The 23,115-nt window shown below is 40.2% G+C and overlaps 1 protein-coding gene across 1 annotated transcript in view; it reads right to left on the reverse strand.

The window, feature by feature from the left end:
- Positions 1–18,234, reverse strand: part of MTTP (microsomal triglyceride transfer protein) — a 37,370-nt gene extending 19,136 nt beyond the window's left edge. The window contains exons 1-7 of the mRNA XM_065405423.1: positions 18,174–18,234; positions 12,251–12,438; positions 11,142–11,285; positions 8,205–8,312; positions 7,008–7,124; positions 5,122–5,261; positions 3,390–3,540 (exon numbers count right to left, since the gene is read on the reverse strand). Of these exons, the coding sequence (XP_065261495.1) occupies positions 3,390–3,540; positions 5,122–5,261; positions 7,008–7,124; positions 8,205–8,312; positions 11,142–11,285; positions 12,251–12,438; positions 18,174–18,234 (909 nt within the window). The remainder of the gene's footprint in view (positions 1–3,389; positions 3,541–5,121; positions 5,262–7,007; positions 7,125–8,204; positions 8,313–11,141; positions 11,286–12,250; positions 12,439–18,173) is intronic.
- Positions 18,235–23,115: the final 4,881 nt, after the last annotated feature.

Below are 23,115 nucleotides of genomic sequence, written 5' to 3' on the forward strand. Positions count from 1 at the left end.
AGTCTACAGTATCACTTGAGTACTACATAATATCTGAAATGTGATATATTTTGGTCCAAAACATGGTTGCCCAGCCTCTGTAAATATAGTGTTCTCATGATGTGGCTCTAGTTTTCTTGAAACTTCACTATTGAAAGAAATGTGAAATGCCACATTGACATTTTTTTTTTAGAAGATGGCACTTTTGTAAGAAGCCTTTGCAGATGCCCCCATACAACTTTCCCATTTCTGTCTTCTACAATTATGTATGGTGAAGAGGGGTAGCAATTTGTGGCTGCTTTATAAAATGGTAGTTAGAGTATTGGAAACAGGATGCTTTTGCATGCTTTCAGTTGTTGAATCATTAATAATATGTTACATGTATATAGCACATGTCATCCCAAAGTATCTTTAAAGTGCTCCACAAACTATACCCATATACCATTGAAATACAACTACCTCTGCTGTGGTGGAGAGCAATCAAGTGCGGCACAGACTGCTGAACAACAGTTGTGGAAGGGAAAGAGGGTGAAATTTAGGTCACAATAAAGAGTCGGTCAAAAATGATGTACCAGCACTAGAGGAACACAAGAATTGCCATACTAAATCAGACCACTGGTTCGTCTAGTCAAGTATCCTGTTGGATACTTGACTACCCAAGTCAAGGTGGGAAGTACAAGATACTTGAGAGGGAGGGGCAAGAAACCCTGCAGTGGGCAGTTATGGGACAATATGTCCAAAATAAAAGTTTCTTCCTTCTGTCTGTGGTTAGAGATTAGTTTATGTCCTGAATTGTGAGGATTTATATCCCATCCAATTGTTGTCAACCTCTCTCTTCTTTTTTTTTTTTTTTTTTTTTTTTTAAATCCTTACTATTGTACCTCTGGATGTTCCTGTTAGTGATATAAATGTCCAGTCCCTTTTTTTCAATCCAGCTAAACTCTCAGCATCTATTTTATACATTTCCAGACTTCCCATTGCAGTGTTTTAGAAGCCCATGTTCAACGTTAAGAAATCTAAAGATTGAGAGGGTTACTTTCAGACACCCTTTGGTAAGAAATCTGTACAGATATTTTGACCTTTTCTCTATTCTATCACCTGCCTCCACTTCTGTTATCTAGTATTATCTAGGACATTCCTTGGTGAAAACTCATCTGTTCTTTGCAGCAGTGTTTATTGCAGTTCTCCGAAGTGGGAAATCACATCAATACCAGTTCAATCTTTGCTAAAATATTCTACCTTCATAGAGTTTGTATTAAGCTATAGCACTTGAACCTGCCTGCAAACAGAAATATCACTTCAGTGGTACAGAGTGTAATTTCCATGAACTGTAACAGACAGTAATTAGGCAACAATGACAGAGGCACTAGGTATTTCCTGGGGATTAATGACCATCTGGGAGGAATTGATGGCCTGGGGCACAGATGGGGGCTGTTAATCTCAGCTGGTCACTGATGCCCAGCATCAAGGTCAATATCGCTATTGTAATCTGAAAATGAATAAATATACAGCGTAGAGAAATGAATTTTTGTGGTGAGTGATGCCCTTCGGTTGGTGTGCTCTAGACAATCAATGTCTCTTGCATTACTTTAGATTACTCTAAATCATCTGTTAACATTCATTCAGCTATAATGATTCTTTCGCATTTTCCGGCAGCTGACCAGTTTGAGGAGGCTAGACCCCAGGAAGAAGCTTGGAGTCTCGAATTCATCTCGTCATTAATTGCCAGGAAATGCTTCACCCGTTGCGGTTAGAAATCATGTAAAATGGATAAAGAAAAATTATAATGCAGTTACTATTTTTATATGTTGACAAGTTAATAGTTAAACTACATGAGAAGCAGCTTCAAATTTCAGCTGTGAAGCTGATTTACTCTTTAGCCTGGGGAAAGTTCCTTAAGCCAAAATTTTCAAATGTGCATGACTAAAGTAGCCATCTTAATAGGTGGCTTGATTCCCAGAAATGTTGAGCACCCATTTAAGTAAGAACAATGATTGCTCAGCACTTCTGAAAATCAAGTGACTTATGTGGGGTGCCTAAGTATGAATTTACATGCCTAACTTTAAGCTTCCAAGTTTAAAAATGTTGGCCTTCCTTTCTCTGTATCTAGGTTTCCTACTTGTAAAATGGGGATAATGGTTACTTTTACTAATCCTAACCACACCTAAGTGAACTAGGTAATGTTTGTGAAGGCCTTTGACAATGTAAAGGTGTGTGGCATACTATATCAGTGTGGCATTAATATATATTATGATATGGAAGTACTAAATATTATGATGTTGCTGTTCTGGATATAGTGGTCTATTTATAGACCCAGTCTTTGTATAGCAGTTACAGTAAAATACGGTAGGAAAGTAGGACTCCATTGTCACCGTTCCACTAGGTTTACAGTGAGAATGCCATGCCTCATTCCTCATGCGGTGCTCTGTAAATATACCCCATGATTTTTAATTTGGCCTGGAAATTCTCTCTACAACTATTATGACAAATTCAGTTCCAAATGATTTGACCTCAGCTCTCACAATAAGAAGTGAGAAACTGTTCAGTGTAAACATTCAGAAGCACAACTCCATGCTGTTTGCCTCCCATTGATGTACCCTCCCCTTCGGAACTTCTTTACTACTCATGCAATATCCCTTCTGTTCAGCTATACAAACTCTAGGAAAAAAACACAACATTACAGCATGATTGTACTGCCAAATAATTTACACGGGCTCCAAACCAGCAAGGTATTTTAAGTGCATGAATAGACCTACTAAAGGCTTCAAATTATGCACATACTTCAGTATCTTGCTGAATTGGAGCCGTACCTTCCACATCAAAAAGTTTTTAGAATCATAACTTCTAAATTCTAGGGTATCTGTTCACTGAAAGAAACCCATTCAATTATCGTAATATCAGTTAAAATATTTGTTGACAATATCACTACTTTTTTTTTTAAGTAGCTTTTACCTTAGATTTTGCTAGTGTGTAAGTCAAATATCAAAAATCAAGATTGTTTTGCTAGAGGGAGTGGGAAGAAAGGTTAGACTTTCAAAATATATATATATAAAGGCCCATTTTATTTGAAAGTGATTATAATTAATACATTTATGACTTTATTTGTAAATTCTCAGAAACTCCATTCTCTGTTCTTAAGAATATGTGCTGTAAGTTTAGAGGGAGATACATGATATTATTCATAGAAAACAAAAGGGTTTAATTCCACTAAGTGCAAAACTCAACTCAGCCTTGGTTGTTGACTCATTACAGCACTACCATAATGTTCAGACGTTTTGGGGAATTCCTGTGGCATTTATAATGATATATTCCACGTCTTTCTTTGGCATATTTGTTGGATAGAAATTTCTTTTTCAAACCTGTTCTGCTCACCTCCTTGAATTTAAGTCTCTAACAGTGTGGTTACTTACTGAGGGACAGTTTTTGCATTCAGTCTTCACTGGCTCTGCCACTAGTGGAACTGCTATATAATTAGAGTCCAAAGTATTGATAACGCTGGCAACCTGCTTCCCAGCAATCACTCTAGGGCCAGCTTCCATGGACTTCAGTTCCAGTTTCTGCCTGCACAGCCATACATTGAAAAAAACACTGTTAAATTGGAATGTGTTTTGAAGAAGTAAATGAATTATGTGGAGAAAGAAATATATTATCCCATTGATGTGAATCATAGAATCAATGAATTTCTCATTTGAGAAGTTATAGGAAAACACTGTAAATCTTTTTTTCCATTTTAAACTATCAGGAGGATTTAATACTAGCGGAGTTGTTGCTGGAGGGAAATGGAGGAAATCAATCTGTCTAATTAATAAGGTACCCAAGTATTAGGCTATCTAGGATTCAACTCCATAACCTATGGGAAACAGCCTTCCAGAACTTGTAGGTGTAAATATACCTTACTGCCAGATAATTTAAAGCGGGGTCTTTAGTCTGAAATATTTCATGTGCTTCTGTATAAGAAACTTCTGACTACTGAAATGGCAAATGCCCTGCTTTCTTGAAACGTTATGCTTATACCATAATGTTAGGGGCTTGTCTACATGGAGACTTAGTGCACTGCAAGCTGGGGTGTAAATCCACAGCACACGAGCTTGTTGTGCACTAACTGTCCATGTGGACCCTACCACCCAAACAGCAGTATGTCAGTGCTCACTGTGGATCTTTCAGTGTGCAGCAGCAGGGGCCACATGGTGACTTTGTGTGCCACAGGCTAGTGAGCTGTACATTTGCACCCTGGTTTGCTGCACACTAAGTCTTAGTAGACAAACCCTAAGAATGTTCCTGCACCAATTCCCTGGATAGGAATGCCTCCAAACTTTGGTGGGGATTTTGGAGTCTGGACTCAGACATTGTTCCAAATTTTGCAGTTGATCCCGATCTATATAACAGGCCATGATCCAAACACCTCTGAGCTTTCAGATGCTGGAAGTCTAGATGTGGAGCTGCATCTTGCAGCTTGGGTCAATCTCTGTTTAAAATTCTACTAAAGAAATGAGAGGATGCAGAAATGGAATGACTACAGAACTAGAATGTTGTTATGGCTTAATACCTCCATTAAGAAAGTGATCAAAAACTGGAAAAAAGACTCATTAACCGAAAAATCAGCACTCTTTTAAAAAAAAATTTCATGGACATTCTGAATTTTTCTAAATGGTCTGACCAGCTCCAACTATTATTATTTCATTATTTACTTGCAGCATGATAGTACATTTGCGCCCCATTGAACTAGGTACTCCACAAAACATATAGGTTAGACAGAAATCCTTTCTGAAGAGTTTATGGTCTTAGGCCATGATCGTGCAGACATTTTACTCTCGCTAGCAGTCTCATTGCAGTCAATGGCACTGCTTGCATGAATAAAATACATGTGTTTGCAGACATGAGCCCTAATTTAAGACAAGACACCACAAGTGTGTATAACAAACAATAGGAAATAGTGAGGGAGGGAGGGAGGGAGAATGATGACAGAAGTGACTGCAAAGTATAGTTACATACACTAAATATATACACTAGTCAGTGGTTTTCTATTTTTAATTATAAGGTTAAGTAAACATCTAAAATACATATAATTAATTATTCCTACCCAGCCATTATTAGTTGGATTTAACAGTTAAACATTAAAAAAAATCAAATTAGCCACCTTACTTGGAAACTATTTTGGCATTTGTTGTTTGCCGGAAATTCAAAGATAAAACATGATTCTCTTCTGCTCTCACGGATTTAATAAAGCTGTCTTCTAGGACATAAATTGTAGCAGATGTGACTTTTGTACTGACATCTAAAAGCTGAAAAATAATAACAAACAAGACAATAGGGCCAGATCCTACAGTCCAAACCCAAGGCAAATCTCTAACTGAACTAAGGCCCTGTTGAGGAATCTGGGACTGGGCCTATCCCCCAGTATAGGAAAGGGATCTAAGCCCAGGATTGGGAGCCAAGATCTCCAGAGTTCTCATTTCATTTCTGACATGATCACCTTATCTGTGACCATGAGCCAATCACTTGCCCATTATGTGTCTCAAATTTTTCATTGGCAAATTGCAATAATGCTTCCCTACCTCTCAGAGGGTGGTGGGGAGAGAAAAAGGGGGCTAGGGAATTGAATATTGCTGAAAAGACACCCAATAATTCGTAGATCAAGGTTTTTTCTTTTTTTTCTTTCTGTTTTTTTTTAAAGGCAACCATCAGAAAAGAAGATTCTCAAGAAAATCAGTGAGACAACTCCTAAGAGTCAGATTTCCTCATGTGAGTTGGTGTTGCAGGATCTGGCCCAACATTGTAGGCCTCCCATATCTAGAACATATTGTGGAAAGCAAACTAGCTATCTACTCTAATGACCTGTTCATAAACAACTTGAATTCTTTGGGGTAAGCTTGAAATACTAGCCACTCAATGCTTAGATTCGGCCGGACTGCCCTCGGTGCAGAAGCCAAGAAGGAGCAGGGCAAAGATGTCTGTATACCACCTTTGTGCTTTATGGATCTCTACAGCGGACAAGGACTAGTTTGGCCTCTTGGGTTAGCTCGAGTATCCTTAGCATGGTTCTAATTTGCACTTGTTAGTAACAACCTAAAAGGGGCATTTATGCTAGGCATGGATCGCTAGGGCACAGCCGCTTTGTGGCCACATCCATTATACACCATACCTCCTTTGTCATGCCAGGGGAACCAGCTGTGCAGTTAGACCAAATTTACTACTTCCCTATGCCACCAAAGTGCCATACCAGGGGTCGGGATCTGGTCCTACATCTGCAGTATGTACTAAACACATATAATAGCTGGGGAAGGGTTTACAGTTATTACTAGCACTGCAAACATATATAGAAGCTTTACCCACATAGAAAGAAACACATATTAATTAAAACCACAAAGAAGACAGGACATCCTGGAAGTCTCCATAGATAGTGCTGGATCAGATCACCAGCAGGTATACATGTTATAATTCCATTGACTTCAGTTGAACTGTGGCATTTTACGTTGGTTGAGGATCTACCCCCATGTTTTCATTTGCTGGTAATGCACATAGTATTTGGGGATAAAGCATATACTAGGAAGTGTCCTACATGAAACATGCAGCTGTAGCATGCGCTCTACAATGCAAGGAAGGGAATAATGAGAGAAAGTAAAGAGAGTATAAGCAGAATGTATTTTAAGGTAAAACAAATAATGTACATTAAAATATCAGCGGGGTAGCCGTGTTAGTCTGGATCTGTACAAAGCAACAAAGAGTCCTATGGCACCTTAAAGACTAACAGATGTATTGGAGCATAAGCTTTTGTGGGTGAATGCCCACTTCGTCCTGTATTCACCCACGAAAGCTTATGCTCCAATATATCTGTTAGTCTTTAAGGTGCCACAGGACTCTTTGTTGCTTTGTACATTAAAATGACTTCCATTGGTCACATATATCTACCACTGCGTATGGGCAAACATCAAATAAACTATCACTCAGAACTGGCTATTTTAATTTTAGACATTTATCTGACATGCTGATTCTTGTATTTATTTTTTCAAACATGAACCACATTGTACCTCATTATGGCTAGTAAATCCTGTCTTTTTGATTTCACAGGTGCCCAGGGCTTTAATTTTAGTCACTTGACTTTCTCGAGCATGGTAAGTAACATTGCATTTCCCAGAGACATCCACCTTGAAAAAGGAAAAAGAAAAATTATTTTCAGTCACCCATTTCTCATTTGTTGTCATGTTTTTGATGTTTGTTTTTCCCCTCTCATACACATACACAGTCTATGCTGAATGGCAGGCTTGTAGTGTTGGCAGCTGGGTAGGCACCGGCAGGAGTCTTAACAACATGTCCAGGGGCAATTACTTGAATCAATCTGTTGTGCTATAGGGTGCACTCCAAAGATTATCTGTTTTCTTAACTCTTGGGTACTGGTGTGAGAGGTGGTGTACTGTCTGAGGTTGATTTTAATTTTGGGTTCATTATTTTCTAGTTTGGAAGGGGGGGTAAGAGAGGCTGTTGGTTTTATTTTTGTTTGTATGATTGTTTTTAACTTATGCAAAAAGTACTTTCTCTTGGATGGGCAGAGCTGATTTTTTTTATTAGCGGCATGTGAAGCGAAGTAAACATTAATTAAACAAATGTTAAATTATAAACAGTTGACGATGGCACTGCATTTGCCTGTGCTGGAGTGAATTTTGGCAAGACTCTGGCCTTGTCCATGTTCAAAGTTTCAGAGTAGCAGCCGTGTTAGTCTGTATCCGCAAAAAGAACAGGAGTACTTGTGGCACCTTTGTTAGTCTCTAAGGTGCCAAAAGTTTCATGAGCTTAGCTCAATGTATTATTTTAAACCGATGTACTTAAACCATTGCTAATCCTGCATGGACACTCTTAATTCTATTTAAACCTCATTTAGGTTGATTTAGTTTAAGCTGATTCTTTAGTGAACTAAACTAAATTGAAACAAGGGACTTTTAAATCAAATTAAGTGTGTCCAGACAGGGGTAGCTCCGGTTTCACTAAATTAGTTTTTAAACCTTATAAAGTTAAACGTCTGCAACTTTGAATATAGCCAAACACAGTGTACCAAAGACTCCCCCGATGAACTTTTCAATCACAAGTTCAAGTTTAAACAAAAGGCCAAATTCTGTCCTGGCCTTTAAATACTTGTGAAATCAGTGGGAGCCACGTACGTGCATTCAGGACTCTATCAAATTGGACTCTATCAATCTGATTATCTCTATATTGCTGATGCAGTACAGTACCTCCCTGGCAGCACCAGAGTGCAGCTGTATCTGAAATAGACTAGCCAGACCTCTCTTGAGATTTTGAATAACTGCAGGTTCATTTTTGTAGGAGTAGAAGTTTTTAACCTGTGGAAACAAAAACAAACAGTAAATCTGTACATCTGATTAAATCAGAGAAACACCACGTGATCCCCTGCAAACTTCTTTCCAGTTTCCAGAGTTCAGCTCAGGAAATTGAGCTTATTGGACCTTATCCTGTAGTTCTTTCTTAAGCAAAACCCCACTGACTGCAGGATCCAACCCATAACTGAAGGGGTGATGATGTTTCAAGCCTCTGGCAAAAACTAAATAAGGCCTCACCTGAGAGGACTTCCTGTGTGCTAATGAGAGAGAATTTAGAAAGGAAATGGAAAACTAAATATAAGATCACAAGTGGTTCACTCTTACATGCAGGTTGAAATGGGTCCCCTACAGCATTATTCTCTCAAAGATGTGGCCAAAACCATCACATCCCATAGTAATCCCTCCCTTCACACCCCATTCCCTCCCCACATACATCTAGTACCCATTGCACTTTAACCACAAGTTTACAATAAGTCAGAATGAATCATAACTAAATCAGAGTTGGAGAGACTTAAATGACGTGTCAAGCATGCGCCAACCTTTGAACCACAAGGGAAGACTGTCCTGTCTGAGCTTTTTCTCTAGTAACAAAAGACTTTGCACCTTCAATCTGCATTTAAGGAGCTTTTATACTGCCCTTCTTCCTAGAAACTGTAAATGTAATCAATATGTTATCTGTGTTAGGGTTGCAGCATTAGAGGGAACCGGCATGGAAGAGGAGATCTTGTCATTGTGACAGGGGGTAGAGTAACATACTAGTTGGCAAGAAAAATTGTTTATAGAAAGAGTTATATGGAAAACTACATCTCAGCCTCTAGTACAAGAGCTGCATCTGCCAACATATTTGCAGTGTATTGGGAGCAGATGTATTCAGGTTGTGTTACTCTGATACTTTAATCCTGGTTTAGAGATGCGTACAGTGGAGAGTCAGTGCCATTCTGTTCCTTTTTATGTTTTGTAAAACTGATGACAAGGCTAAGTTTGAAACTTACTGAGCAGGCCTGGTGGCATCTGCAATGGGGCAGGCCAAACTGACAGCCAGTGTATGTGCTCAGAACCTGTTTACAGCAGTAGGTGAAGATCTTTGGGAGTTAGATTGTCACAACCCTTAATCAACTTTGCAGAGGGCTGAAAAGGAGTGATCCCCTCCGCTCCACCTCCCCCTAACCCCACACACTTCCCTGCTCAGCACAACGCAGGTTTGTCACTGGCTGCGGTTGGGAGAGCAGGGGCTGCTCCCCTGATACACTCTGCTGTGAGCCAGTGGGTGGGAAGGGAATAGAGAGGAAGTGGGAGTAATCTTGGCTCTACCCTCCCCATCCATTGGCCAGAGTAGCTGACTGGACACAATGAGGAAACTATGCTGCTCCATGAAAGAGGGACCGGGTGAAGTAACTTATTCCTTCCCCCGAGTAAATGGGAGCTCTCTCTGAGTCACCACTGGTTCTCTGAGCTGTGCCTGTGGCATCGGAGCTATGTGCTGCCCTTTACTCGGGACAGGTTGTAAAATGACAATCCAGCCCCTTGCCAGTGGGAGAGGAAATACTTTTTTTTTTCTGATTCTTGATGAAAATCTCACAGTACAGACACAACACAGAAGATTTCAGATTTTCAATCTCAGGATATTTTATCTAATTATTTTGTAACCAGTGGAGGCTCTACATGATGATCTGACGTGAGTGCTGTGTTGGATGGTGATCTCAGATAAAGTTTTCATAAACACGTGATTTACAGCCTACGCCACGTTTTCAAAAGTGAATTAGGCAGTCAGGAACCTACATCTCATTGAAATAATTGAAGATTCAGGGTTTTGAATATCCTGCCTAATTAACTTATCTGACTACAATAATTTGCACTAACACTGCTGTTAGGGTGACCAGATGTCCCGATTTTTGGGTCTTTTTCTTATATAGGATCCTATTATCCCCCCACCCCCTGTCCCGATTTTTCACACTTGTTGTCTGGTCACCCTAACTGCTGTAGACAGTAAGACAGATATACTCAAGTACTCACCTGAGTGATTAACATTGCTTTAGACTAGACTCAGTATTGTCTACCTTCATGGTAAATAATATCTCCTCTTCTCCCTCTACCTCTTGGGTGAAATCCTGTCCCCAGTGAAATCAGTGACAAAACTCCCATTAATTTCAATAGAACAAGGATTTTATCCCTTATCATTGGGTGATATCATTCAGTTTTGCAGCTTCAGTTATTGCCTGTATACCGATAACTCCCCAGTCTACCTCCTCCTCTCTGTTCCTCTGGGATGCTGTGGCCTGCTCTCTCTGCTGTGCTATTCCCAGCAAGTCTATGGGCTGGAGGGGGTGCAGCCATGGCTTTGCTTTTTCCTGGCCCTCTTTGCATAACTGCGTGCCCCCAGATGTGCACAGAGAAAGCAGGGACTAGTTTTGGCTGGCTCCTATGCAAGGTATTAAGAGCTGGTGTAAAGAGCTGCACAGAAGCAGCTATCTGCAATGCAAAAAAAGCCAGTTTTATTGATCCTACCTAGGAACTATGCTACATATTCTTGAATGACATCTCCTGGCACCTTCCCCTGAACAATTTACATATATACAAACATAGAGCACTCTCATAACACAAGAATCCAAGAGCTGACGAGGTTCCTTATGTCTTCCCCACAATGCATCCAAATAAGGGCAAGTCACAATCTAGCCCAAAATGAATATATTTGATGTACAAAAATAAGACAGGATGGTGTATTAGTAACTCTAAAGAGACGACAAATTACTGAATCTTTTCACGCCAACAAGAAATTACTTGTTCAGGGCTTCCCCAAGGAATATGCATGAACTTTAAAAGGCAGGGACTTACCTTTCCACGGGTCCATTGGAGAACTACAGGCCTTTGTAAAGCTGACAGATATTCTTTTCCAATTATATTTTCTGAGTGTTTCCCTTTAAAGATGTTTTTTGCTGCTGGACGTTCATTCACATTTTCAATCTTAACATCTTTTATCTAAAAAATTAAAGGAAAAAAAAACCCAACATAGGGAGCAATCATGCATTGGCAGGAGGAAGGCACCTACCTGAAATGGCTAGATTTTTCAAAAGTACCTAGCAAATCTCATTGTTCTCAACAAGAGCTGCTGGATGCTGAGCATGTCTGACAATCTGGCCAACTCATGTTGGTGCCTAAATGGAAGCTGTTGGATGCAGAGCTGTTATGTTAATCTGGCCTATAATGTTTTGGTACCACAGAGTGATTTTATATTCTGTAGGCAGCTACTGAACTTACAAAACTAATTTTAGTTGGCGAGACTCAGATAGGATGGCATGGTGATATGCTCATCTTCTAAAAAAGAATTGTACCCCAACAGGAAACATTTCTTCAAGATCTATCTGCCTATATTGTCAGTTAAACAGAACCTACTAGAATATCTGTGAGTCCTAATAATGTTTACAACATGGTCATACATAATGACTTTCGATAAGGCAGTTAGATCTTTTTTTGTATAGACAGATCTTGGAAAACTTTATTTTTAGTTTGGATGGCGATTGGTTTAGAATCTGAGCATCACTCCGGCAAAGTATAACCACTCCAGTAAACAAAACATTACGTGGTGCCAAAATATTACATATGTTACATAGACATAATGGAGGACTTGTCATAGAGTCAAAACTTAGGATGGAAAGGACCTATTAGATGATCTTGTCCTCACGTGGATGTCTCCTATAGCAACAGGAGGTGCTCAGAACCTTGCAGTGCCTGGCCTTTGCCTCAGATATCTTGTTTCAATAGGTAACAGATTTCTGGCTTGTAGATGTGTAACGATCTCTTTGTTTGAGTAATTCATCCTAATTTTGATAAACACTCTAATTTATTATACATGTCACAAAGCAGCACACAATGGAATAGACTACTGAAAAAGGTGGGGTCTTTAAGTAATTTGTCTGCTTTTATATGCTTTTGAAAACTCCTACCATAATTTTGATCAACTGGTCATCATCATTGTTGGGGTTTCTCCATACTAGGTTGACATCCACACCGGATGAAATCCGGTAGCCCGCGCTATCCTCTGGTAATCCTTTAACCCTATCGATAAGCACTTCTGTTGAATAGGTGAATTTGTATAGCTTGTCATTATTTATTCTTGGTCCTGTAGTGTGCCCTGTGTGGAAAAAGTGAGGCAAAAAATGCACATGGCATCATTTTAGCAATCACCACAGACCCAAATTGTCTGTCATTTTCTCTCTCAAACGTGTAGAATCAGCTTTAGAAGAACTAAAGACCTTTTCTCTAACAAAGGATTCAATATCTGATCCTGCAACCTTTACTGAGTTACATTGACTTTAATGGGACTGCTTTTGAGAGTTAGGCAATTAGAACAGAATGTCCATAAAAACCTTTGTAACTTTACACAGAGATGATAGAAGATTTGGCTTAAGTTCCAATTCTTCCCTTTGGATAGATTTTTTAAAAAAATGAATTCAGAGTGAGCTCAGAATATAAAGAATTTCTTATCACTAGAAAGCAATCTGTTTGGCAACCTGAGAAGTGCTGAGTGCCTTGATCTCCCATGGGAGTTAATGGAAGTTGAAGGCACTCAGCCTATATTAGGAATCACTCCTCATCTTTCAGGACCTTGCCTGTAGTCACTGTATTGAGACTCCATCCAAGGGATGACACAAATGAAAGTAATGAAGATCAGTAGAAAACAGTGGGGTTGTTTTTTTCACTCAGCGCAGTAAACCCATTTTCTTCAAATAAAATACATGTCTCTGGGAGTTATCACTTGATTTTCTTACACTTAGACCACACAATGTATTTTAAAAGACACATCCCCCCAATAAATAAATAAAATGAAATCACAGACCCAGCTTTCAAATTAGGCATCTAATTTAAGGCACCCCCTGCCATAGGTATGCTCCTATTGATACTTCTAGCGCTTCTGCACCAGCAAAAATGGCACATATTGTTCCCCAGTGGTTCAGCTCTGCTATTGCTAATGTGGGTCGAAGCTGGAGTGTGGAGACAAGGCTCAAGGGTTTTTTCCACCATCTCAGCTAACCCTGCCCAGAGTGCCCAATGCCCTCTCCCTTCCCCCTTCTCCTCTGCACGGCTACGGCAGGGGGACACATCACACCCCGGTTCCACTGTCAAGGATCCCTCCCCAGCCTCAGAAGTGGGAGCTAGCTTTGCCTCTACAGGCCTGATATGAGACTCACACTGCATGGAGGTTTCACTCACGTTAATTGCAGCACATGGGACGGTTACCCCATTTGATCCATAAAGTGTCTTGAGTAGAGTGTTTATTTTTAAAAGGATGCTATCAATTGGAATTTTTTAACTGACCTTTTTTTAAAAAAAAGTTTCTGGTTGCTCATCCTTTAAATGGTATGCCGTGAAATAAATGTATAAAATTCCCTTTAAATAAATGTTTACAAGGGTTTTTCTCCTCTCTTGTTGATAGTTATAAAGGTCTCTTCTGTGCAAGGGAGTATTGACTAATTCACTCATCATATAGAGGCTGGAGCTGGAGATGGGATGTGAAACTGACTGACTACATACAAAGTGCTGCCAACAGGGCGCTGGAACCATTTGTATTGTGGGGGTGCTGAGAGCCACTGAACCAAACTGTAAACCCTGGATATAATAGAAACCACTTTAAGCCAGGGGGTGGGGCAGCACCCCCAGTTTCAGCACCTCTGGCTGCCAAAGGCACAAAGTAAACTAACTGGACAAAAATGAGATTCCCTCCTCCCCCTTGCCCTCCAAATTACTTTCCGTTATAATGATTTGACATTCTATTTGTAACTAAAGCGCTGAGTCCTACTAGGCTCCAATCCTACACCAATGGGAGCCTTGCCATGGACTTCAGTGGGTGCAGGATCAGACCCTTAAACTGAAGAAACTGCATTCAAACCTCTGCAACAGAGTTAAACCGGAAAAGGTAGTATTGTTTTCTACAGGAGGGATGAGTAAGTCTCTTGGCAAACACAGAAAAGAAAAATCTACCACACCACCTCAGACAGATTCGCAAACCAACTGGAACTCAGTCAGTGTGTTCTATGTTCCTGTCAGAGAATTGACAGTACCAGGGTTTCCTAATTTGTATAATGTCTTGCACCATTTGATATGACTTGGCTAAATAAAAGTTTCAATACATCTAATCAAGAAAAAATGTTTGTTCAAATGGAAGGTAAAAGTTTAAATTCTTCCTTTGATTAGATACATGTTGGAGATCCACCATGACAGGATGGATTTCTTTTTTAAAAAATCAAGTGTTCAGAAATTTAAAAAAAAATCTCTCAAGGCACTTTACACTCCCATTTTTTGGTCAAATGTTTTCAGATGTGATAGTCAATAGCATGCTAAGGTAGAGTCGAAGGGAACCAAAACATACTTCTCTAAGGGAGGCTGTACCCGCAAAGAGCCAGATCTTCAGCCACTGTAAATTGGCTTAGCACCATAGAAGTTCAATAGAACAACACTGATTTGCACCAGCTGAGGATCTGGCCCTGAGATTTTGCAGGCCCTGATATTGAGAACTACTACCCTAAAGCTGAAAGTTGGGGCTGTTTCCTTGCTACAGTAATGATGCTGGGAAGCACTTCCTTGTGGGCAAGAGGGTTTTCTTTAAAAATCAGAGCTTTAAAAATAAAGGGCCTGCTCCTGTAAGGGTCTGCGAGTGCTTCCTGTGAAGTGCTCAGCACCCTCTGCTCCTATCAGCTTCAGTGGTAGGTGCTCAGCACCTCATAAAAGCATGTCAACACTATCAGACCCCAATTCCTGGAAATAAATCTTTGCTGAAGTCCCAAGGCTTGTTTTAAGTGTACTGTAACTTAGTACCAATTACACTGTTGAGTATTTAATATTTATTGCGATTGATGTAGTGCACTGTGCTAGGTGCTTTCTAACCACAGAAGATGATGCTGCCCTTACCCCTGAGAGCATTCAATCTAAAAAGGCAAAGGCAAATGAAGGGTGGGGGAAAGGACATGTGAGTAAAATGATCAGGGCGATGATAGACAGGTCTTGTTAGTTACAGAGTAGGATTTTGTTCTCTTTTTACATTTTTCTTAAATTTAAGCTCCCTACATTCCCCTTTTCTCGCCCTTCCTCCACAATTCAGCCCATGTGGATTTTTCTACAGTAGTTCTCATTTAATATTCCCTTTGTGCTCTACCCGTCCAACACTGGATCCCCTCCACACACAGAGGAGCAGTTCACTCATGCAGGAAACAGATGCGCAAATGACTTCACCAGCTAGTTTCTCGTGGTTGTCATGGAAGCAATGAGTGTCTGGGAGGGATTGAAATGTGGGGAGGATAGTGGCTTTATGCACCAGCTCAGCAAGGGCATTCCATGCATAGGAGGCAGCATGGAAGAAAGTACAGACAGGTGTTGGAGAAGCAGACACACAGGTCACAAGGCTGAAGAGGGTTTGTGGTGGGAAGACGTGATAAGAGATTAGGGAGGGCAGGTAGGGAAGGGGGCAATCATGAGAAGTATGAACTTACTGCAATAGAAAAGGGGAAGTCAGTGGAGATTAAAGAGGCAGTAGGGTAACGTGGCTAGATTAACAGGCAAAGAAGATATTAGCAGCTATGTTTTATGTGGACTGGGTGGTGGTATGCACAAAACCAATACCCAAGATAGCTTTATAAAATACACATACTATTTCCATCATAAGAAAAATAGCAGTACCGTTTATGTAAAAATCATGATAGTGTATAATATAGAAGGTTACACTGAATTTCTGTTCCTAGCCAATAGAAACCTCTCCCAAAAATCAGAGACTTAGTGTTATGCTGCCTTTCAGAGATCTGTACTGTCAGTCCTACATAATGTTGTGATGTTTATTCCTTTGATCCTATTTCCATTGCAGTCAATGGCAAAACCCTCACTGGCTTAAAGGGGACCAGGACTGGACCCAGAGACAGCATTCTGCTATACTGTGTTGGGGTCAAAAATGCCTGCATGGACTATGTCGCTTTCAAGGTGGAGTGCATAACACATAGTTTGACTAGTAATGTTAAGTGTCTGTCATTAAGGGTAACATGCCAATTCTATAATTAAATTATGATAGTGTATAATACAGAAGGTTACACTGCATGAGCAGAGACAGCTGTCAAATCCTGTGCCTTTTATTAATACATTTGGCATGCACAACATATGCATCTCTAACCACTAACTGGCTCTAAGACCATAAATTACATTTGCCAGTTCTTATGATATTGGATACCTTTAAAAAAACGAAAGCCATCTATTTATTTGAAAACATTTTATAATGTAACCAAAGCTAGAAAAGTATCATGTGCAATTATCCGACTGACTTGAATGTAAAGAATACTCCGTAAGTATTTTAAAAAGGCAGCACAGTCTGGTGGACTGAGAGCCAAGAACTGAATTCTAATCCCAGCTCTGCCATTGATTCACCCTCTGGCCTTGGACAAATCACTTAACCTCTTTGAGTTTCAGCTTCCCCATCTGTGCAATGGAAATAATGATTTCTCACAGGGCTGTTTTGAGAATTACTGAATGAGTTAATGTTTGTACAGCACGTTGGAGATGTAAAGTGCTAAGTATTTTTATTCCATATTACTTTACATCAGGGAGTAGTTTGGCTAAAATAACATTATCTCAGAAGCTGAGAATAGCAAATACTAGAGGTACAGCATGTTACTGAGTAGTTATATAATAAGATCGTTATGGCAGCATGGTGAAATTCACCTACTGATAGAGGGATTGTATGATGAGCCCTGTGCTTTGCTGCTCCTGTGAGGGAAAAGGTGAGCAGAGAAGATGCACAGGGAGCCTCTGCACCCATTGCAAACTGAGGAGGTGTGGGCTCTGTGCTGGTTCCACATATACTGGTATGGAAGAGAGCAATGGGGCCCAAGTGGCAGTGAGCTGCTTACACAGATCCAATGACCTGGATTCTCTACATGAGGGACAAGGAGGGGCAGTAACAACTAGCCCATCCCACAGGCTGCCCTACCGCCTGGCCTAATATTGGAGGGTTGGTTAATTATGGATGCAGGGTACCTGTATAAAACTATATTAATTACCATTTATTTGAGCTTTAAGAATGTGGCCCTTGAAGTACAGACTCATAGAACAGAATGCTCTTACATCATTTTCACCCAAAATGTTGATTGGTTTGGCCTAAAAGTCTTGGAAATTTACTCTGTCATTTACAAACAGTGGCAGAATATCCCCACATAGGCATTGTGTGAGGACAACTTCTACTATTCCATAGGCTGGTGACACTGAAGTGTGCAGAGGGGTTGCAGGGGAGTCCTGTGTGTGGATTTTGTACCCCTGACTCTTGTGCAGGAGACCTGCATAAAGCCACTTTATGTGGGCATCCAGAATTTCACCCTGAGAGCAGATCCAGCTCCAACTCCCATTCAAGTTAATGGGAGTCTTTTTATTGATTTTAGTGGGAGCTGGAACAAGCACATAGGACTCAGTTATGCAGAGCTGAGCGCTCTGGCTCTGATCCATCAAAGCTCTTAAACAAGTGCTTAACTTTAAGCATGTGAGTAGCGCCTTTGAAGTCAAAATAGCATTAGCCCCATTTAATAATTGGGAAGCAGAGAGGTGAAGTGACTTGCCCCAGGTCACTGGTAATGCCAACACTAGAAGCCAGGTCTTCTGACTTCTAGGCCAGTGCCACATGCACTTGACCCCTTTGCTTTTTCTATAAACTAGGGTGAAACTAACATTACAAGTGCGTGTGCTGCGTATTTATTTTCATTTAGTAAATCCATTTAAAAATTCTGCTCCTCGAGAGCCCATTATTTAGCACAAGATCTTCCTTTCTTATGTAAAAAATATACCATTGTACATTCACCACTGCTACCACCAAAAGATTAATCAAACACAGCGTAGACCTACCTTTAACAGAGGCAGAGTATGTGGAAAAGATGCAGAGGAAAAGCACAGTAAGAAGAATCATGTTTGACTCTTCTGAGCTCTTGACTACAGCATTAAATGTTAAAGCTACCACGAAGTGAACTCTTCAGATTGGAGTGAAGTTTGCAAAGAGAGCCTCTGAATCTGCAACCGTGTTTATCTAGATGTAGTAAAGGTCAGATTCCAAATTCCACACTCAGGTACTAAGTTCATTGATGGTCTTCCAGTTAATCATTAACAACTGAGGTAATTGGGGCTTTTACCTATTTTATTGTTCACCTCAGTTTTCATTTTTGAATACTAATCAGATTCAGCCTGTACAAGGTCCTCTTCCCCAAGTCGGCACAGTCAATGCTCTATTTTGGAGAGGGTGAGTGGAATGAGCCTGACAGATGGCCATTGCCTCCCTTAAACCACAAGACTTAAACCAAGATAATGATGGCCTTATGCTGCTTCCACATCTGTGGCGTGAAACACTCCCCAACCCCAATGCAAGGGTGGGAAGACTGAGGCAGAGAGGTTTATGTGGAGACCATAGCAACACATTTCCTTAAGGAATGTGGGGCCAGAGAGTAGGACTGGTTCTCCTTACAAGAGCCCTAATGTTCGATGGATTTCCCAAGATCTCAGTACACCAGTGGCTTTGGAGGGTCAAGTCCAGTTCACATTCTGCAAGAGGACAACTGCTCACCTCAGCTTAGAAGATAGGTGGAAATTGATTTTCAGTTTATAATGTTTCCTAGCACCTACATGGGCTTTTCCCTTGAAGGAAATATAACCTTTTATTTTGATGTTTAGGGTCAAATTCTGCCTTTAGTTATGCCTGAGCAAATCCAGCGCAGTCAACAATATTTCATATATGTAACTGAAGGCAGAAATTGTCTTAGGGTACAAATTTGAAATAGGTTTGAATGGAGCTTTCTTTGCAAGTCTGGTGCAAGGCTGCCAGCTGGTTACATGTTTCCTGTGGTAATTTTAATTTATATTATACCTTCTATGTGATATACCCTCACATTACAAGAGTTGCATAATATATGTATGCCTATTTCTGGCTTGCAGCTGATACTCGCACTGTGTTCTCTATTGCTGGGAAGCATAGAACTTTGCAAACTGCTGTACTCTTTGAAAACTGAATAATCTGTCACCTTGCACAGGTGAGAGCATGGAGATGTAGATTCTGGGCAGGAAATGTTGAGGTATGGAATTTTGTCTCCAAAGGAGAGTTATGTCTGTTTTTGTCTGGGGAAATGCCTTATCAGCATTTTGCATATATTTTACGTCTTTGGAATTTAATCCAGAAAAATATTTCATACATCTTGTCCATCCAATAAAGTCAAGAAGAGTATTCTTTTAAACACTTAAAACATTAGGAGCCAAATCCTCAGCTGGTGTTCTACTCAAAAACAGAGGGCTTAATTCTAATCTCAATTATACTGGGTACAAATCAGGAGTAAATCCACTGAGGTCAAGGGAATTTACATCAGAACTGACTTTTAGGGGTGAATCCTGCACCCACTGATATCAGTGGAAGTATTTACAATTGAATTCAGTGGGTGCAGGACTGGCCACTTAATGTACACCTCAGTTAAGCCCTGCTGGCATGTGTTCCAGGGTTAAAGTACTACCGTTGTCACCTATATTCCAGAGTCCAGACAATAAACGTATCATTACTACCTAATAAAACTAATTACACTCCTTTTGTTCATTTGAATTCAATAAAATAGTCTTGCTGTTCTTCACAAAAGATGGAGTGAAATTTTAATTTTTCCCTAATCTATCCCAATCAAAATCTTAAAAGAAAGGGGTCATTCTAAAATCTTGTCTGCATTAGGTAAATTACTTATTGGTCATAATAATGAACTAGTTTGACTGAACATGTAGTTGCTAGGGTAGCCAAGAACAACCACACTGATTTAGCTATACACCTTGATGGCAAAGGGTGTTACAGTGGGTAATTTTATAGTGTAGACAATGCTTCAGAGGAGTGGAAGTAGGAGGTTGTCAAACAGAATCTAGGGCAGGAAGCTCTGGGAAAATATGGCTACTCACTCTGTATGGTTTGTACTTTTCTGTTTTGTTGTTCTCAGTGTGAGATAACCCAGAAGAACCTCTGCAATCAAACCTTACCCAGAGACTGATTTCTGTGTACAAACCTGAGCCCCCAATTAATCTTGTTTCTCTCTCATTATTCTGCAACTTGCCCTGCAACATCACCTTCCCTATAGATGTTCTTATTATTAAATAATATCATTAGGCTGCTGATTTTTAGCTGCTCCTGTGTTTGTTTACTTTGCCTCTTACATTTTTGCTTAATTTGTTTTTTGATTTTGTTGATACTTTTTGTATTCAGTGTACTTTTGTTCATGCAAACTCACTTTTTAAATGAACATCTTCAAGGTTCACAGTGGACTCTATCAGAATACTTAGTCTAGCACTGTTTTTGAGCTATATGCAACTGTTTGGGTCATCAATTTACCCTATCACCACTTGGCATTGTGACAGATCTTAGACCAGAACAGTTGCATTGCTCCACTACTGCTATTTAAAGAAACATAGGTTTGGATTCGCAATGCTGCCATCCTGGAAAATTGGAAAGTGTGGGGGGGAGGGGGAAGGGAATGTTATGCTAATCAAAATGTTTGAGGATCTTCACACTCCTAAGAAAAAACAGATTTGAATGCTGCTTCCTTTTTTTAAACAAAACACGAAAAGAAAGAGAACCAAACAAAAACAAATGGGCTTTGGTCAGCAACCAAACTGCAGCCCTCTAATGACCAAGTGAAAATGAAGGATTCTTTATTGGGACTGTGATGCAATTGAACTTGTGTGATTCTAGTATGTAAATAGAAACATGATGAGATTTAAAATAGACACTAGTATAAGCAAATGTAAATCCAGGTTTTTTTAAGTAACCCAGGATATATGGGGCCCCTGAGAAAATCAAATATTAAAATTTCTACATATGGAGGAATTTGTGTACCAGTTAAAGGTAAATGTCTTACCATGGAGATACCATACTGTATTGTGACTTCTAATATAGCAGAAGTAAATCTGAAACCAACACTGTGACTGAAAAGCAGTGTATATCTGGAACCAATGAAACCTGAGCTAAGTATTAATATACATGAAAAAGATATTGGTTCCACAAACTGATGTGTTTGCTGCCTTCACGTGGCTCAGTAACGGAGCTAGGAAAGTATCACCATCTATACCAGTTGTTCTTAACCTGGGGTGTGAGATGCCCTTTCTGGGGGTGTGAGACATGCCAGATTTTTTTAGAAGGTAAATCATCGAAAACAAATTAAGCACAGGCATGTAAGTACAACTACTTTTTCATCAAACCATTATACATTTTTTAACGATTACTGCGTTAAATTTTAACTGTGAAATTAAAATAAATATATAATTCTCTCTCTCTTTCATTCTATAGTCATGATATCTCTAGGTTTAAAGAACTGACCTACTTCAACAATTTTTGATAAGGGGTACGAGAACATATTTTTGAGAACCAAAGGGGTGAAGGCTGCAGTAAAGGTTAAAAACCACTCACCTATACTGTCATGAAAGTGTGTTTGTCACATTTCACACACTCTGAACTCCAGAATAAACTCCAGTTCTATTGCAGCATTCTTCCAGCCGATTGTCTGGTTGGGAAAGATAAGTGCATTGTGTACTTCAACTCCAATTAGGTAATGGCACTGCAGTCTTCAGAACTAAATGATAGTGCCAGTTGAATGTGAAATGTGAATACTGTAACACTTTTTAAAGGGGTGAAATGGATATGGAATTGATTTTTTTAAACCATGGTTCTTCTCTGAAGAATGTGACACTGTAAATAGAATATGTTCTTACCCCCTGTGTTCACTCAGTCACGTCACTAAAACCAGCAGATAAAAATAAAGTTTTCTTACTTTTCACTCCTCTTGAGCCTGTAGAGCCAACCCAGCTAAGAGAGAATAAACTGAATTCTATTATTTCTTGCCCATTCTCAACAGAATTGTTAACTTACCTCCTCCAAACACTTATGCTTGTGAGTAGTCCCCTCGACTTCAATGGGACTACTCATTTGCATAAATGTTTGCAGGAGTGGAGCCTAAGTTGCAATTGCAGGGCCCAGTTCTGGCCTTAGGCCTGGTCTACACTACAAAGTTATGTTGACATAAGAGTGCCTTGCGTTGATCTAGTCGTGCATGTGTCTAGACTTAAATTTGTCTCCCAACAATGTAAGTGCCCTGTTATGCCAATATAGTAACGCCACCTCCCTGAATGACATCGAGCCATGGTCGATGTACTACGGTCAACACAGCACGAGTATAGACACTGTTACCTATGTCAATCCTAACAGTCCTCTAGCAGCTGTCCCACAATACCCCAAACTGACTGCTGTGGTCACCATTTTGAACTCCACTGCCCAGAGGCCACAAAGACTGGAAACTCACCCTCCCCGCCTCCTTAAATATGAATTTTTAAAATTCCTTTTCCTGATTGCCCAGCTTGGCAAGCACACCTAACGGCTCTCCATTGTTGAATGCAACTGCCCAATGACGCACTCATGCCTGAAGTACACAAGAGAAGGTGGATCTCCTGGGTGCATGGGGAGAAGACGCTATGCAAGTACAGCTCCGAACAAGCTGTAGAAATGTGGACATCTATGAGCAGATTGCTTGGGTGCTGCACAAGAAGGGGTGCAACAGGGACCAACAGCAGCGCTGAATGAAAGCCAAGAAGTAGCGGCAGGCATACCAGAAGGGCGACCCAGGGATGCCAACAATTGATCCAGTGCCAAGCTGCAGATCTACTGCTCTTAAAACAAGCTGCATGCCATCTTGGCGGAGACCCCACTACCATCCCACACATCACTGTGGATACCTCCGAGGAGCCTGAGTCCCAGGCCCTTGCCATGAACAGTGAGGAAGAGGAGGAG

The sequence above is a fragment of the Emys orbicularis genome, chromosome 5, assembly GCF_028017835.1.
Source record: "Emys orbicularis isolate rEmyOrb1 chromosome 5, rEmyOrb1.hap1, whole genome shotgun sequence".
Lineage (NCBI taxonomy): Eukaryota > Metazoa > Chordata > Testudines > Emydidae > Emys > Emys orbicularis.